The following is a 16,196-nucleotide window of genomic DNA, read 5'->3' as shown; positions in this document are numbered from 1 at the left end:
AGTTTTCTATGTAATGCCCTTATTTTGAAGGGTGAGCTTCCCATTTCCGACGCTAGGGGCGCCGTAGGAAACGTCACACCGGAAGTGGCTCTCGTCTGTATCTTCAGCTTCAACTTTGACCCCAGCCTGTGCACGCTGGAAAATGGAAACTCAGTGAAACAACGTGGATAGTTGGCGATTAAAGTCTTATTGATCAAATTAAGTTCCAGATGAGCTTTAGATTCTCATGATTTGTTCCGGCTGGATTTAACGATTGGACTCCTTAGCGCGGCTAAACGGTAAACGGCGCATGTCTGTGGAAATGTTAGCTTGTTTACAAACTTCACGGATCATAGTGAAGCTAATTCCATGTGAAGTAGTCCTACGGTGCAAAATCGTTGAATTTTATTCGATTTTATGTCGATTTTACTTGTCGAAATCACAAATATCTTTTATATATTTTTGTTTTTTGACCTGAAACGTCTTAAAAGCTAACTTTTAGCTACTGTTAGATCATCCTGAGACGATCACAGGGAGGTTTGGTATCGTAGTCAGACTGAAACAATTTAAAAGTGTCATCGTATTAACAAACATCTAAACCTGAAGACCCACATCAGAAGTGTGTCACTTCACCAGTGTGTGTGTGTGTGTGTGTCACAGATGGGGAAGGCACCGAAGAAGAAGAGCGTTTCTGATAAGGTCCGCAAGACCAAAACCTCCACTGTGATCAAAAACAACCCGTTCGAGGTGAAAATCAACAGAAAGAAATTTGATATTCTTGGGAGGAAAACCAAGCATGATGTAGGTCTGCCCGGTGTGTCTCGATCCAAGGCCATTAATAAGGTAAAGGACAACCACCACACTTCATCCACTTACTCTAAGAGACAAACTAAACTCACCTCTTAAAAATCTAAGAGAACTGTAAAGGGGAAAGGAAGTAATAGGTAAAGGAATTCTGAGTCATGCTGGCAGAAAAAGCCAGATTAAATTAAAGATAATTAATGATAAAAAAAAGTTATGTTGTGGAACCAGTGCTGCAAGTCAATGGTCACAGCTCCCTGTCCATTTAACACTGTCTGCGCTGTGAAGCTTTGTGCTCACACTCCCATGCTGGGTGAGGGATTCTTCTGCAGGAGCGAGTGAGAGATGTGTAAGAACAAAGGGGACACAAGCAAAAGTGTGGGCAGACGGAAAGTTTTTATTGTCAAATGCAGTTTGCAGCTAATGTGGGATTTTTGTATAGTTGGATGTATTTTTGCCTGAGGGCGAGTGGCAGTAAATCCTAACTTTTATTTTTGATGTGTAGAGAAAAGAGACACTCCTGAAGGAATACAAGCAGAAGAACAAGTCCAACAAATTCATTGACAGACGGTTTGGAGAGTATGACACCAAGATGGCACCAGAGGACAAAATCCTGCAGAGGTTTGCGATGGAGAGGCAGGTCAGTGATGATATCTCTATTTCTATGAGCTGACAATTAATAATTATATCACTGGACGTTAACCCTCTGTTGTGTTGTCTTTAAGCATGGCCATGATAAGAAGGATGTGTACAACCTGAACGAGGAAGAAGAGCTGACTCACTACGGGCAGTCGTTGGCTGAGATGGAAAAGTTCAACGACATCGCGCACAGCGATGATGAATCAGAAGACAAAGGTCTTCTGTCAGGTGAGTCTGAGCAGCTGAAGGTTTATATACTCGCTCTGTAGTAAGCCCACAGCTTGAGTTGAGTCATATTTTCTTTGTTTTTTTCCATCTAGCTGAGCTGACTGCCTCCCACTTCGGAGGAGGAGGCGGCCTCCTCAGGAAGAAAACATCAGGGGACCAACAGCAGGATGAGGACGGAAGCCAGAGAGCCAAGTCCAGGCAGGAGCTCATTGAAGAGCTCATTCATAAGTCCAAGCAGGAGAAGGTCAGCACCCTGTCATGTCAGTTAAAGGAGAGGGACGCATATATTTTTGGATATAGACTAAAAAGTACATTGTTGAGAGATTATTTAGTAATAAGCTGATGACTGATTTTGGGACGTTTCCAGAGGGAACGACAGGTGCAGAAAGAGGAGGCGCAGGAGCTGACGGAGAAGCTGGATCAGGAGTGGAAGAACATTCAGGCTCTGATGGTGAAAAAGATGCCCAAAGCCGAGTGTGCCGAGGTTCAACCAGACAAACCCAAAGTAGGAATTCAGCAGAAGGTTGTTGTTCCGCTCCGATATGCAGCTGAGGCTAACGCCCCTCCTTTCTCTGCTTATGTGTTCCAGCTCGATGCGTATGACATGATGGTCAGAGAGCTCGGCTTTGAGATGAAGGCTCAGCCCTCGGAGAAAATGAAAACTCCAGAGGAGCTCGCCAAAGAGGAGAGAGAGAAGCTGCAGAAACTAGAGGTACACTAGGTCTGGTCGTTTGGATTTTTTTTGTCTTCTGTTGTTTAACAAGAACCTAACTAGCTGTGTGACGTGTCCAGGCTGACCGTCTGAGGAGGATGATGGGAGAAGAAGGCGAGCAGAGCGCACAGAGTCAGATCCACATGTCTGCTGATGACCTCAATGACGGCTTCATCCTGGACAAACATGACAAGATGACTCTTTCTTATCAGGTAATAATCGCTAATATTATTCCAGTTAAAAGCCAGAAATGTTTTGGTTTTATTTACATTTTTGATTTTGTTTCATAGGACGGGAAATGGAACATTGAAGAGGAGTCAGAAGAAGACAAAGATGAAGATGAAAATGAGGAAGAGAGTGGAGATGAACAGGAGTCTGATGCAGAGGAGGAAGATGCAGAAGAGGAAGAGGATGGTGAGGAGGACAGAGAGGAGGAAGAGGGCAGCAGTGAAGAAGAAGAAGAAGAAGAAGAAGAAGAAGATGGCCACTCAGACCTGGACTCTGAGCAAGAAAGCGAGAATGAGGAGGACGAAGAGGCCGGTGCCAAACCGAAGAAGAGTCTGACCAAAGAGGAGCTGAAGGCCCAGCAGGAGGCAGCCAAAGCAGAGCTCCCTTACACCTTTGCTGGTAACACCTAGGACCACACAAATAATTCACCTCTGTCACAAAGCATTTAACCATCATTTCTTTCTGTAGTTCCGGAGAGCTACAGCGACCTGAAAGTTCTGCTCCATGGTCACACGCCTGACAACCAGCGCCTCATTGTGGCCAGGACCCAGAAGAGCAACCACCCTAGTCTGGCTGTAGGGAATAAGCTCAAACTGCAGGTACGGTGACGCTGCGAGACTCTTTCTTTCTGTTTGTGTCTTGTGTCTTGTGTCAGGAAACTGTGTGTTCATCATCTGATTGTTTCAGAAACTTTTTGAATTTCTGTTGGAGTATGTTGGAGAACTGGCCACCAGGAGTCCACCCGAACTGATCACCATAGATAAACTCATCCCGTGAGTTGGAAACGTTCCTTCTCAGATGAACCTCTGCGTTCAGATAATAATGCTTAATAAAAACTTTGCGCCGCCTCTTTCTATCTCTGCAGTGAGTTGTACGCTCTCTGCCAGATGTTTCCAGCAGCAGCCTGTCAGGTCATGCAGCGCATCTTTGGAGATGCTGGTCACAGCGTGGAGGAGGTTCTTGAGGTCAAAGGGCATGCAGCGTTCCCCACATTAGACATGGTACATTATCTGCTGTGAATAGTGGTGTCTGAGGCCCTGTGATTGGACACCTTGGGCAAGCATTTTGTCTTTTTTTTTTGTCTTTAATTGCCCTGATTATGGGTGACGGAATGACTGAAAAGGTTTGGGCAGATGTTCAGAATGACACTATGACCACAATGTTTGTGTTTTTTAGCTCGTCTACCTGAAAGTGACGTCACTGCTGTTTCCCACCTCAGACTTCAGACACCCAGTTACAACTCCGGCACTACTCTACATCAGTCAGACTCTCACAAAGGTACACAGAGCCTTCTGTTTGTTTGATGACCTGATTACACATAAAATGTGTGCATATGGATTTTCAGCTTTTACTGCAGGTGACTCTGTGTGTGTGTGTGTTTTTAGTGTCCGGTGAGGTCGTTACAGGACCTCACAGCAGGTTTATTCCTGTGCTGTGTGGCCGTGGAGTACATCTCCTTTTCAAAGCGCTTCCTGCCCGAGCTCATCAACTTCCTGGCTGGAACGTTACACCTGGCAGTGCGGGACAAGGCTTCGTTAGGTAGCCTCACAGTTTTTGCTCAGGTCTGTCTCTGTGCTTGTGGTGGGGAAACGGCGCTGACATACGCTCACGTTGCGTTGCAGGTTACACCGTGGTGCCACCATTCAGGCCATCAGGGAAACAGAGTGATCTGTTGGTGCTGTCAGCCTCAGAATCCTGCAAGACCTGGAGCAAGAAGAACCTGCCGCTGTCTTCTACACAACACCTGGAGCTGAAACTGGACCTCGACAGGGACGAGCACAGGTAAGAGGGAGAAGCTGGATTTACTGCTTCAAAAAACACTTAAAACCACCAACAATGAAATGTCCAGATCGGAGGAGCGGTGAGACTCATTTGTTATCTTTTTATAGAAAATGAGTCACACAAACAACAAGCGCTCATGCTGTTGTATAGCATCAGTTTCCCAGACGTCACATGTTGTGCTGCCTGTGAGGTGTTAATTTATGATTATCATGACCACCCCTCTATAGATATGAAAGCAGTGTTTACCTGTCCACAGTGTATGGCTCAGAGCTGATACATCCACTCATGTGATTCTGATGAGTCGCCAGCGTGGTTTCACACAGCAGCTGGTGTGTGGGCTCAAAGCAAAGCTTGTAAACAGGCTTCAGTGGACCATGAGAGCATACATTTGTATTTGTGCCCATCTAAAATTACTACACTCAAAAACACCAAGAAAGAAACAATAGAATTACATTTTAAATCTGAACACAGGCATTTTATTTAATAACAACAGCAGCGACCCTGAATATGTGCCTGTGCCTGTTCTCGCGGCCTGATCCCAGCCCTGCTCCTAACACCTGGGTACCCAGTTATTTTCTAATTTCTGCATTCCTTCAGGCCGCACAATGACACATGCTCACCAGCGGCTGTGTGTGAAGAGACTGGTAGCTGTGGTAATTACTGTCAAGGTGATGAAGTAGGCGAGGACAAAGTGAGTGTACACTGCACGAAGCCTAAAGATACAGACATGCAGTCTGGACTCAGACAGTCATGGTCAGGAAGGGTTACTGCTACCATCAGGTTTTGACCAGAATATCTGGGAAGATGCATAGATTCCCATTTAACATGCCACATTTTCAGTGTGATGATGGATCTAAGATAAAAAAAAACTGTTCTTTAATCATGTGCTACAGGCTTTGATGGTCCTGTAGCATCTGCCGGTGGAAGAACATTCAAACATGATGATGAGCAGGGGGTCCTGTGTGTTTTTGTGCAGTTTTAATGACTTTCTGCTGTGCTGTCTGGTCTGCTGCAGTACTGTAACCAGACCATTTTATAGTAGGGACACATTCTATGGTGCAGAGGTAGAAAGACAGGTTGATTTTTCCACAGGGTTCTGAGTAAATACAGGCTCTGTTTTGCTTTTTTTTGGTCCATCTATGGTAAGGTTGCTACCTATCTGTGTAAGCATCTCTCAATCGGCTGGTAGATTGGCTGATTTAGACAGATGCCAACGGTCTGTTGTTCCTCAGAAAAACATTTCATGGGAAGGTTCGCCATCTTTGCCGGCTCTTCTGCCTGAGATATTTCCATATGCCATAAAGAATGAGCATGGATGGATGTTTATAGATGACTGAGGATTGATCTGTTATTGTTAAAGTCCTGCTGTGCATGTGATGGGTCGGGGGCCTTTCACCAGGACACAGTTACTGACTGATGTTGATCACTGTGGATATGTTTTATCTCCTCCCAGATTAACATGTTTGTCAACCTGCCTGGACTTGGTGAAGAGATGCTGCCTGCTCTATCAAGACCTCCCGTCTTTCACACACATTTTCCAGCCAATCCGAACGCTGCTTTCTAAACATCTTTCCACGCAAACATTGCCACAGCTTTTGCAGGTTAGTGTTTGATACCACTTGGATCTGTCTCTTTTCATGGCACCAGATCCTCTGATAATTATAGCTCGTTTGTTGTTTTTGTTGCAGGAGCTTCACAGTGAGATCCTGGAGATCCTCAGCAGAGCTCCTGTGACTCACAGCCCGCTGGTTTTTGAGAAGAAAAAGCCGATTCCTCTGAAGCTGCTCACACCCAAGATCGTTGAAGTGTAAGTGCACAGAGGGACCTGCTCGTCCACACAAGTGAATATGCATGTTTGCATGTCTGATTTAGCATCATTGATGTTTATCAGGTTGGACTATGGGAAGAAACGTGGCAGCAGCAGAGAGGAGAGGGAGAAGGAGCGACTGAAGCACAAGTACAAGAAGGAATTCAAGGGCGCTCTGAGAGAGATCAGGAAGGATTCACGCTTCCTGGCCAGAGAGAAGCTCAACGAGGTCATGAACAGGTGTGGATAGAAGTCCTTACAGAAATGAAAACACAATGTTCTAACTTGTCTTTGTGAGGAAGGTTTTAACGTGGGGACATTCTGTGTTTCAGGGATGCAGAAAGAAAGAGGAAAGTGAAAGAGCTCCTGGGAAGCCTGGGCACTCAGGAGGGCGAGTGGAAAGCCCTGAAGAGGAGGAAGAAGAAGTGAGACACAGAGTCTTCGTCTCCATCTCTTCCTTCATATGGACTTCTCTGTGGATGTGTGAGGTTGATATTAACTGGAGTTTTTCACTGCTCCGTTGTTGGACCACACACATTTTATACTGTTTGACGTGTTTGACAAACACTGTGGAGGCGTGACAGTGAGAGAGTTACTCAACAAAACAGTGAATATTGAGATTTTATGCTTTTTTTTGCTTTTGTTTGGCCACAGAAACCATCACAGTAATGTACTAAAGTACAGGAAAAATAAATAACCACATCTGTATGGTGTCATATTTTCTCTCAATAATGTATGTGTAATCGATAAAACACACATAATTTGAATCAGGTCCCAGACTTCCTCGTGACGATTTGAACACGTCCTTCACAAGACAACGAATTCCAAGAGGAAACAGGTGTGTGTCTGTTGTGTTCTGGCACACATGCGTTGTGTGTTTGGTCTGACTGGTCTAGCTGAGGTCACCTCTATACACAACTTTAGAAACACAACAATAAATTGTGGCGATGTTATTTTACAATAGTGATCCCAAAGGTTCAGTGAGTGTTTTAAAAGCTTCGGCTCGGCTTAAAAGGTCTCTGCAGCCAGGGCCTGAGTGCTCCTGCTCAGGTTAGAGTGGAAGTTTACTGCTGTTACTGTTTTTTCCTTTAGTATTGAATCCTGGAGGTGCGTTTGTCTGAAGGTTGTGGTGGTCCTGGTTGGTTTACATCACTTTATCTGCTGCTCAGAGGGCCTTTAAAATGATTTGTGAGAGGTGCTGCTGTGTGAACTCATGGTGTTTTTGTGCCACCTTCAGCTGGTCAGACCTGCGGTCGAACCAACTTTCAGCCTTTTGGACTTCACAGCCAGCTGCTGCCTCGCTCTCTCTTTTACATGCTGTGCTGGTCGGGGACAAGGTGACCTTTGAAATGTCAAACAGTTTTTTGAACGGTGTGAGGATCATGTTAACTCCCCTGTAATGATGACGAAAAAGGCAATCAGATGGGGAAAGGTGTTCAGCTGTTTAACAGGTTATGACTCATGTTGTTGTCTTAGTGCCCTTCTGCATAATTCATGATGATCAAGGAGTCATCAGCTGCTTTGGGACCGTGCGGACCTGCCGGGCAAACATCAGCAAAATGCTTTGATTCATGCAACTGCAGGCGTCTCTGCAGCATTCATTTGTAAGAGATAGAGATTCGTGCCACTCTGTGATATAGTACTCGAGCTGCAGAGGAATGTGTTGTGTGCATGAAATATCACGGCACAGGTGGTGGTATGCTGCAGGACTAAAGGATTTCCAGGTCTTAATAGAGCAGGGCTGTGTCTCAGAGGAAAGACGTTGCACTTCTGTCTCCTCTTTCCTTCACAGGATGTCAGGCTACAGCTCATAGTCAAGGACAACATGCTGTATTGTAATTCAAAGAGCGACTGGCTCCGTCCTGACAGGCAGGATTATCACTGCTTCATATTCTAAACGACGTTTTTCTTCTGATTAAAATGTACCAAACATGACGTTACATTAAATCCTTGTAAGATGCTCAAATCCCTGAAACAGCGAGTGGTTATTGGTACATGAGCACACATTGAGCTCTGCTGTCTGCCAGGCGATTGTTTCACAGCTATGCATGTTTTCACACCTACGCACACACGAACACACCCTTACATTGCTGCTGCTGCTGTTGTCAGGGGAGTCGTGTGTTTTCTGTTCCACTTTCTCCTCAGATACTACACAGCAAGTCAATATGACCTCTCCAAACATACTGGTTTTATATAGGAAGCTTACATGATTCTTTTGGACCCCGGTCTTTACCAGACTCCAGATTTTCTTTTCTTCAGACTTCAGTTCCACCAATATAAGATTAATAACCACACAGCGTTCTCATATAGATTTTAAAAACATTTTTTTGACCCCACACTTTACATATTTTATTCAACATTTAGATCCCAATAAATCCATGACACAGCGGTTAGTGGTTTACATGCTCCTGCTTTTCAAAAGTCCATTCAGTATATATCTGTTATGTTAACTTAAAAAATACAATATGAATGCACAAATAGCTCAGCACTTTATATTCCACCGCAAAATACAGTGACAGACAAAAATAGAGGATATTGATACGCTTCCATTTCAAATAGATCACTGTAAATCCATCATTTATATAGAGACACTTAGGTGTTTCGTGGATTGTGGTATAGTTCCATGTTTGTGTTACTGACAGAGCCACACGATTGACAGGAAACACACACACACACACACACACACAGACAGTGATCAGGTGGCCTTGTTCAGTGGGAGGGAATCACTGTAAAAGACAGCTGGTCACAGACGACACACACCTGAGGTCCCTTTCAACGCAACACACACACACACACACACACACACACATACACACGCACGGACACTGAGCACAGACTCCATAGAGGACCAGAACGAGGCACGACGGGACTTGGCAGGGCGTCATGGAATGTTTTCGGTCATTGATCTTTGATTGAAAAGCTTTGGGGCAGTTCAGTCATCAGAGTCCTCCTGAGAGAGAGAGAAGAGAGAAGAAGAAACGATGAGGCGGGCTGTGAGTTTACCGCCCCGGACTCAGACGACTCCCCGTAATGTGATCGTTTTAACCTTGAGTGAAACATGGAGGGAATATTACACCAGCCACTAAAGTGATTTATTTATGAACTCTGCTGCCACGACGACAGCCTCTGACAAATTTAAGGGACAATCCTAAGTAAACAAAGAAATAACACCTTGCTACCAAGATGAAAGTATATTTTATAACAAGGTTCTGAAATTCTCTTCTTATTTGGTGAGAAAACTGGAGACAGTAGGAGATGATCTCACCTCTGTAGCGTCAGCAGGGTCAGTATCAACAGGTGATTCTGCCAAGGTCTGTACTGGTGAGGCGTCATTGCTCTGAACAAACAAAACCAAAAAACAACATTCAGACGGCTGATCGAATCAACAACACAGCCCCTGCTCTGTGTTAAATATCTTTGTATGTGTGTAAGTGTGTTAAATATAATGTTGCATGTGTAATGAAATGATGGCCAGACAGTGAAGACAGTGAAGTTCTGCATGCTCCAGCACAGAGGACCTGTTGGACAATCTGTCACAAAAACTCTACCAAACCATGCAAAACTGTAGTTGAATGTAAACCACACACTGAATCCGTCCTTTCATTGTAACCGTGGATACATTCAAAGACACTTGTCTTCTATTCAGAGCCATCATCGTGGTCGTGATCGTTTTGAGTGAGTGGGCTACAGCAGTGACGAAGAATACAAGGTGATGTCTCTGTTGTCTCGCTGCACAGAATGTCTTGATTACACTGTGTCATTGAACCGACCTTCCTTAATGGGGACTGGTCACAGTGTGTTGACATGTGCTCGTCTGTGTGTGTGTGTGAGAGAGACAGCTGGCTGACGTAACCTTAAAGCAGTTATTACACCTTCTCCTCCTGCTGTTGCGTTTAACACCACCCATCAAGCCTCCATCTGTTCACCTGGCTGAGCCTGAGACGTGTGCTCAGGTAAACACACACACTCTCACACACACTCTCACACACACTCACACACACACTCACACACACACAGGTAAGGTGTCGACTGAGTTTGTTGAGACCACTTTCTGTTATCCTCCTCTGTTTGTCTCATTGTCATTTTCCTCTCCGTCTCCGTGCCATGATATGAGTCTCTGATGAATCAGTGGCACAGACTAGATGAGCAGATTAATCAAACCTCACCGGCCTGTTTCTGCAGCGTGTGTGTGAGAGTGTGTGTGAGTGAGAGAGAGAGAGAATCACTGATGGAGCCTCTGAACCTGGCATCAATTTTTAAATAAAATCAATATTAATGACGTTTAATGGCTGAGCCGCCGGGGAGTGATGGTTAAACGAAGACAATCTGCTGCTCTCTGCATGTCAATCAGAACACACACACACACACACACACACACATATATATATATATATATATATATCTGCATTAATATGTGTCAGTCAGTCCGTTATCCGTCCATCAGTCAGTCCGCTGGTGTCTGTTCTCCATCTGTTCGTCTGTTCTGCCTGGCAGCCTTGTCAGGATTCCTCCATAATGAGGCTGATCGTATTCATCATTTTGTCCTTCAGGGTGAACACCGCACTTACTTTTTCAGCTGCTTCAACACAACCAAAGGGTTTGATTGGCTGTTGGTTATAGAGCGCTTTCTTTTGATAACAAAATGATGAAAGCACTGAAAAGCCTTTTTGTTCCAGTTGTTGCCGCTGGCTGTGAATTCATCTTAAAAAAAAAACTAATCACAGCTGATTAAAGCTAAAGTTAAAGAAATGTGTGTGTGTCTGTGCATGCTGTTGATAAATTGATGTTATGGATTCCCCTGTGTTTCATGGCTAATTAAGGGAAAGTGAGCATCAACAAAGTGTTTGTGTTGCCCTGGGAAATATCTGATTGACTTATTATTTCCTGCTACTCACAGCAGTGCGCGGTAATTACAGTCCTCGTTTATATGGTACATTTGTTTTTCAACACCTTATTTGTCCAGATGTAGAATTGCAGAAGCTTCAAAAAAAATCTAAAGATTTCCTTTTTTATTTAAAGGAGCTTCATAAGTTGTGTTTACACATTTACATGTTGTGGTACATGCTGTGATTTTTCTAATGGCCAGCAGGAGGCGACACCACTCAAACTTCAACCAATCAGATCAGGCGTTCCTCACAGTCTGTTGTGTAATCTAAATTATGATTTTTCCTGCAACTAACAAAATGACCCTAATTACCACATTATTTATTATTTCTATTTATTTTTAACGATTTTCTTTCAAAACATAATCTCTACATTTATCCGCAGGGTGCCATATTGTTGTTTTTTTTTAATAATTAGCTATATATTTTAAATAACAAATTCTGAAGCTAACCTGACAGAAATAATAATAATAAAAACCTGAAGAAAATGTGATCAAATACTGAGTAAAGGAAACCAGTGAGAAGGAGGAGAATCATTTATCACTTTTGACTTGTGTCTCAGCAGTAAATTGTTTTCTACGGTAAGCTGCCTTCACCTCCTCCTCCTCCTCCTCCTCTTCCTTTGACAAACGAAGGCCGCGGACTGGCTGATGAATGGCACAGGAAAGCTAACAATATTTAACAGCTTTCATTTCAGAGAAAGGAAAGACACACAGCAGATATGAGAAGTGATGACAAATGACTCAAGGTCAGGAGGCCATTTTGACACAGAGCTATAGCTCGCAGCTGCTGTGAAATGGAGGGATGTTCTGCACACTAACGTCTGCTTCTATATGAATATCTGTGAATGGAGTGTGAGTGTGTGTCAGTCTTACTTGTTTGGCTGGGTCCTTCTTGACCAATCCAGTGGCAGCAGCAATGTTGCCCGCACCTTCCACAGTTTTCTGGGCCACGGCGGTAACCCCGGTAACCATGGCTCCACCCACCTGAGACACGCCAGACACAGTTTTACCTGCAACTGAGAGGAAGAGGAGAGAGAGGGGGGGGGGGGGCGGATGCATTTTAGGAAGAGTATGTCTCTATAGAAGCATCAATACCTGTGAGGATCAGCATGTAGGAACGTAAACATGACACAGATCCCATCGTATCGTTACTAGCTGCTACTTTTATGCTCACTGTGGTTGTGTTTTTTGAACTTTTTGAACCCCTCACACACAAAACAGACACATGGTTACTATTATGATGGTTGTCTGCTTAATCTAACCTTTGGATGGAGGTGTACAGATTGGTTGGGTAGTGGATTATGCCTATAATCTCAATCCAGACTGGCATATAACCCAACCTCCTGTATGGATCCAAATCTTTAACAGTATTGTTTTTTTTTTTTTCCTGCAGGCGTCTTTAAGTCAAGTCACATTTATTTATATAGCACACTTTATTTTATTTTACCTAATTTCCCTGAGGCAGTCATCCCAAAGGGATCAATACAGTTTAGTCTAATCCACCATACACACAAGAAATCATGCAAGAAGTATCAATATCACTATTGTTAAAAGACAATAATAATACAACAAAAGGAAGAGGATCATCTTCCACCCCACCTTTGACTGTGTTACATCTGGTTTGGTCTGAATTGTTCGTAAACCTGTCCTGTCAGCATGTAACTGAGCACATGTTGGAGCAGATTATCTAATGTGGATCCCACTGAGGGACCTGATCTGCCCACCCATTCCACTAAGGCCTAAATAAAGCCACTGTGTCCTCCTTTATAACGCTCTTCTGCCTTCACCTGCAGCAATACAACAATACAATCCTATCCCTGGAGTCCTATAAGAGGCGACCTCCCTCTGCTTCTCGGCTTGTTATGTATGAGAAATGGCGAGGCCTGGCCTATGGGGAGCATAGGTGCTGAAATATGACACTTGCTCACCTGCAGAGTTACAGTTCATCTCTCTCACTGACCACCTGAGGAATCAGTGAGATGAGCTCCGAAGATTTATTGTGCAAAAAAAAAGCAACAAATATGGCATAAATGGAGATTTGATTTACAAATCTGCATTAATCTGAAGTTACCTGTTGTGACTCCATCCTTGGTTTTAGTACCTGAAACAAGCAGGTGGAGCTCGGTTAGACACCACAATATCATTTAAAGTAGTAATAATAATAAGAATGCTGCCATTATTCTGGTAGCATGCTCAACAATCAGATTAATTCCAACCCACCGACAAACATAACACCATCCTTCGTCAGCTCAGCTGCTCCAGTCACTCCCTGCTTGGTTTTCTCCGCCGCTGCCACGACCCCATCCTTGGCTTTAGAGAAACCCTTCATTAACGCGTCCATGGCGGCTTGATTGGCTCCCAAATTACACGCACGCACGCACGCACAGCTGTGAGGGTGTCAAAACAGGCGCAATGAGAAGGGACACACACACACACACAGACACAAATAGAACGATGACACCGCCCTTCTTCTTCTTCTTCTTTTCTATCTGACAGCTCTGTCAAGACAGTATCGTCGGCTCAGATGTGTGTGTGTGTGTGTGTGTGTGTGTGTGCGCGCGCGCGCGCTGAAAATCCCACCTGTAGAAATAGGTCACATCCCGACACAGTGCGTGGATCATTCACATTTATAAAGAAGAAGAGACAGAATAAAAATCACATTAGTGTATCGTTGGGAGAAATGACGGCGCCGCGCTTTACGCACCTGTTTGCTTCAACTTCCCTTCAGCCGAGGATGGGATGAGTCTTCCGGGATGACAGTGGAGATCCCCCCTCCCTAAAGAGCCGTAAAACCGTTTTTATTGTCTCCAAACTTTAAGAAAGACAAGGTGTGCTCCAAACGGACCGACGCTCGCAGACAGGAGAGGGGGGACAGACAGACAGAGACAGACAGACGCTCCACAGGTTGGACAGACGCCTCCTCCTACGCCGCGATGCAAAGACAGAGCGATTAAACCCTGTGATGCTGATGCGAGAGAAGATGATGCTCTGCTGCCTGTCTGTGACACACACACAAAGAGAGAGAGAGAGAGAGAGAGATTACGTCGCTTTTTCTGTGGGTTGCCCACGGAGTGTAGGTGCTGCACGCTCTTTAAAATCAGCTGCAGCCAAACTACTAATTAGTGGCAGAATCAATCTGCTCCCATTAAAACACAGCTGCTGCCTCACATGTTCAAACACCACTGTAAATTAAAGAGCAACAAAAGGATTAGAAAAGGATTGGATATTAATCTGAGGAGGACAAAGGCTCCAGTGACCCCTACCAGCATCAAAGGGGTCAGTGTGGAGGTGGTGGAGGAGTATGAATACCTGGACTGGAGGAAAAACGTGGACACTGTTTACAGGAAGGGCCGGAGTCGCCTCTACTTTCTGAGGCAGCTGAGGTCCTTCAACATCTGCAGGACGATGCTGAGGATGTCCTCTGAGTCTGTGGTGGCCAGTGCCATCATTGTGTGCTGGTGTCTGCTGGGGCAGCAGTCTGAGGGTGAGGGACATAAACATAAGACTCAACAGAATCATCAGGAAGGGCGGCCATGTTGTAAGAGAGGACCTGGACTCTCTGACAGAGGTGTGTCAGAGGAGGACGTGGTCCAAAATAAAGACCATTCTGGACCTCTGTCCCTCTCACCCGCTCCACACTGTGCTGACCAGCTACAGGAGCTCGTTCAGCAACAGACTCCGACTCCCACGATGCACCACTGAGAGACACAGGAAGTCATTCCTGCCTGTCTCAATCAGACTACTGAACTCTATCTAGGTATTTAGATATTTATTATATATTTCAATTTATCTTTGATTTCTATTTGTCTGTAACAAAAAAGAATTTCCCCTCAGGGATAAATAAAGTGATTCTGATTAAATCTAAGGAACTTTTGACTGCCTCTCATGTCAATGAGAAAATACACATTATTCAACTAATTTAGGCCATAAATTATCATTCCTAAGCTGACAATGACAGTACACTCTTGAATGAAATTAACACTTGATAGACAAGGTAAATATTTATAGAGCAAATATCATTGAGTGCTCTGCTCCATCCATGCACCTCATTGTGTTAAAGCTTTCTGTCAACAAAACAACCAGCAGAGAGTGAAATGTGCTTTTATAGCTGCACAATGCATGGAGGTCATTTCTACTCGAGCTCTTTAATTGGCCGCTGTTCTGTCATTTTATTTCTGTCTGCATAGCAAATGACTTCCTGTTGCTTTTTATTCTCATCAGTCCACTTTGACTGCCAAATGTGTGCAGCCATTTCCCTGTTTATTGCTAAAAGTTTAGCAATAAATCCACTTAGCAATAAGCAGGAAAATGGTCGTTGCTAAGTGGTGAGTTGATACCGCTTGATATGGAGCCATTATATATCCTGGTTATAAGTGATGAGTGTCTGTCTGGGCTGGATCTGATGTGGAGATTTGTCAGGAGATTTCTGCTGATAATAATTTGTGATCAATATCTTCCTGATCTTCAGCACCTGAGCTGGCATCTCCTCCCAGAGAAACCAGATGGCCTCAGCACTTTCCCTTCACTACCATTCTGTAAGTCTCTACTCACTCCAAGGTCTGTTGCTATGTTTTCTCTGCCTGCGAGTCATCATCCACTATCACTCTCACAGCACACGAGGAGTATTCGATGTTGCTTTTCGTGGCGTATTCATTGGCTGTGATGCTCTGTTGATCGAGGCAGAACCCAAACTTGGGAGTTGATGGGTTCCTGAGGGCTGTGCACTATGCTTCAGTAAACCATACATACCATGCATATACATTTCTCAGTATCAGTGCCATTAAAAGATGCTTTGGCTTTAGTTACAGGGTCAAGAATTCCAGTTTATCGCCATGGAAACGCTTCAGAAGTCTAAGTCTCTCCTCACAGTAGCAGACATGACGTGATGACGGCGAACACAGAAGGACACAAGTCTGCCAGATGGACATTTGTATTCAGACTACTACTACTATCCCATATATACATACATATATACTGTATATATATATATGTACAGTTTAGGGTGCAGTTAGAAGAGCAGTTTAAGGACGTTTCAGATCCAGTTATGTTATAAAATACCTGTTATGGATTGCTGACATTTGCAGTCTTTTACAAAATAATACATAAAAATGACATCAGTGTAATTACATTTTCAA

General features: G+C 44.2%; 2 protein-coding genes across 3 annotated transcripts; one reads left to right on the top strand and one right to left on the bottom strand.

Moving 5' to 3' along the window:
* Positions 1-93: 93 nt before the first annotated feature.
* Positions 94-6,894, top strand: nop14 (NOP14 nucleolar protein homolog (yeast)). The gene is made up of 19 exons (XM_028417134.1): positions 94-278; positions 640-822; positions 1,286-1,420; positions 1,506-1,647; positions 1,740-1,891; positions 2,015-2,152; positions 2,237-2,359; positions 2,440-2,571; positions 2,650-2,986; positions 3,056-3,186; positions 3,275-3,360; positions 3,453-3,588; positions 3,764-3,865; positions 3,973-4,126; positions 4,210-4,369; positions 5,823-5,970; positions 6,058-6,176; positions 6,261-6,416; positions 6,509-6,894. Exons 2-19 carry the CDS (start codon positions 640-642, stop codon positions 6,603-6,605), a joined length of 2,631 nt encoding a protein of 876 aa, XP_028272935.1. The 5' UTR covers positions 94-278; the 3' UTR covers positions 6,606-6,894.
* Positions 6,895-8,483: 1,589 nt separating this feature from the next.
* LOC114443843 (alpha-synuclein-like) lies at positions 8,484-14,446 on the bottom strand. Of its 2 annotated transcripts, none has more exons than XM_028418187.1 (7): positions 14,371-14,446; positions 13,766-14,056; positions 13,282-13,448; positions 13,133-13,162; positions 11,935-12,077; positions 9,442-9,513; positions 8,484-9,126 (listed from the first exon to the last, which is right to left on the bottom strand). In XM_028418187.1, the coding sequence occupies exons 3-7, from the start codon at positions 13,400-13,402 to the stop codon at positions 9,109-9,111; spliced, it is 384 nt and encodes a 127-aa protein (XP_028273988.1). In that variant the 5' UTR covers positions 13,403-13,448; positions 13,766-14,056; positions 14,371-14,446; the 3' UTR covers positions 8,484-9,108. The 2 variants fall into 2 exon arrangements, with proteins under 2 accessions (XP_028273988.1, XP_028273987.1); XM_028418186.1 differs by having other exon boundaries at positions 13,766-14,060; positions 14,371-14,422.
* Between the last annotated feature and the right edge of the window lie 1,750 nt (positions 14,447-16,196).

The sequence above is a fragment of the Parambassis ranga genome, chromosome 12 (assembly GCF_900634625.1).
Source record: "Parambassis ranga chromosome 12, fParRan2.1, whole genome shotgun sequence".
In the NCBI taxonomy this organism is placed as follows: Eukaryota; Metazoa; Chordata; class Actinopteri; family Ambassidae; genus Parambassis; species Parambassis ranga.
The sequence above is the reverse complement of the archived record's forward strand: the minus strand, read 5'-3'. Positions and strand labels throughout refer to the sequence as shown.

Bases quoted from the DNA above. Each gene is read 5' to 3' on its own strand.
- nop14 (XM_028417134.1), top strand. From the start codon at position 640: ATGGGGAAGGCACCGAAGAAGAAGAGCGTTTCTGATAAGGTCCGCAAG. The intron at 2,572-2,649 runs GTAATAATCGCT...TTTGTTTCATAG, and splicing joins AGATGACTCTTTCTTATCAG to GACGGGAAATGGAACATTGA. The intron at 6,177-6,260 runs GTAAGTGCACAG...GATGTTTATCAG, and splicing joins ACACCCAAGATCGTTGAAGT to GTTGGACTATGGGAAGAAAC.
- LOC114443843 (XM_028418187.1), bottom strand. From the start codon at position 13,402: ATGGACGCGTTAATGAAGGGTTTCTCTAAAGCCAAGGATGGGGTCGTG. The intron at 13,163-13,281 runs GTGGGTTGGAAT...TGCTTGTTTCAG, and splicing joins GGATGGTGTTATGTTTGTCG to GTACTAAAACCAAGGATGGA. The intron at 9,514-11,934 runs GTAAGACTGACA...TTGTTTGTTCAG, and splicing joins AGAAGGACCCAGCCAAACAA to AGCAATGACGCCTCACCAGT.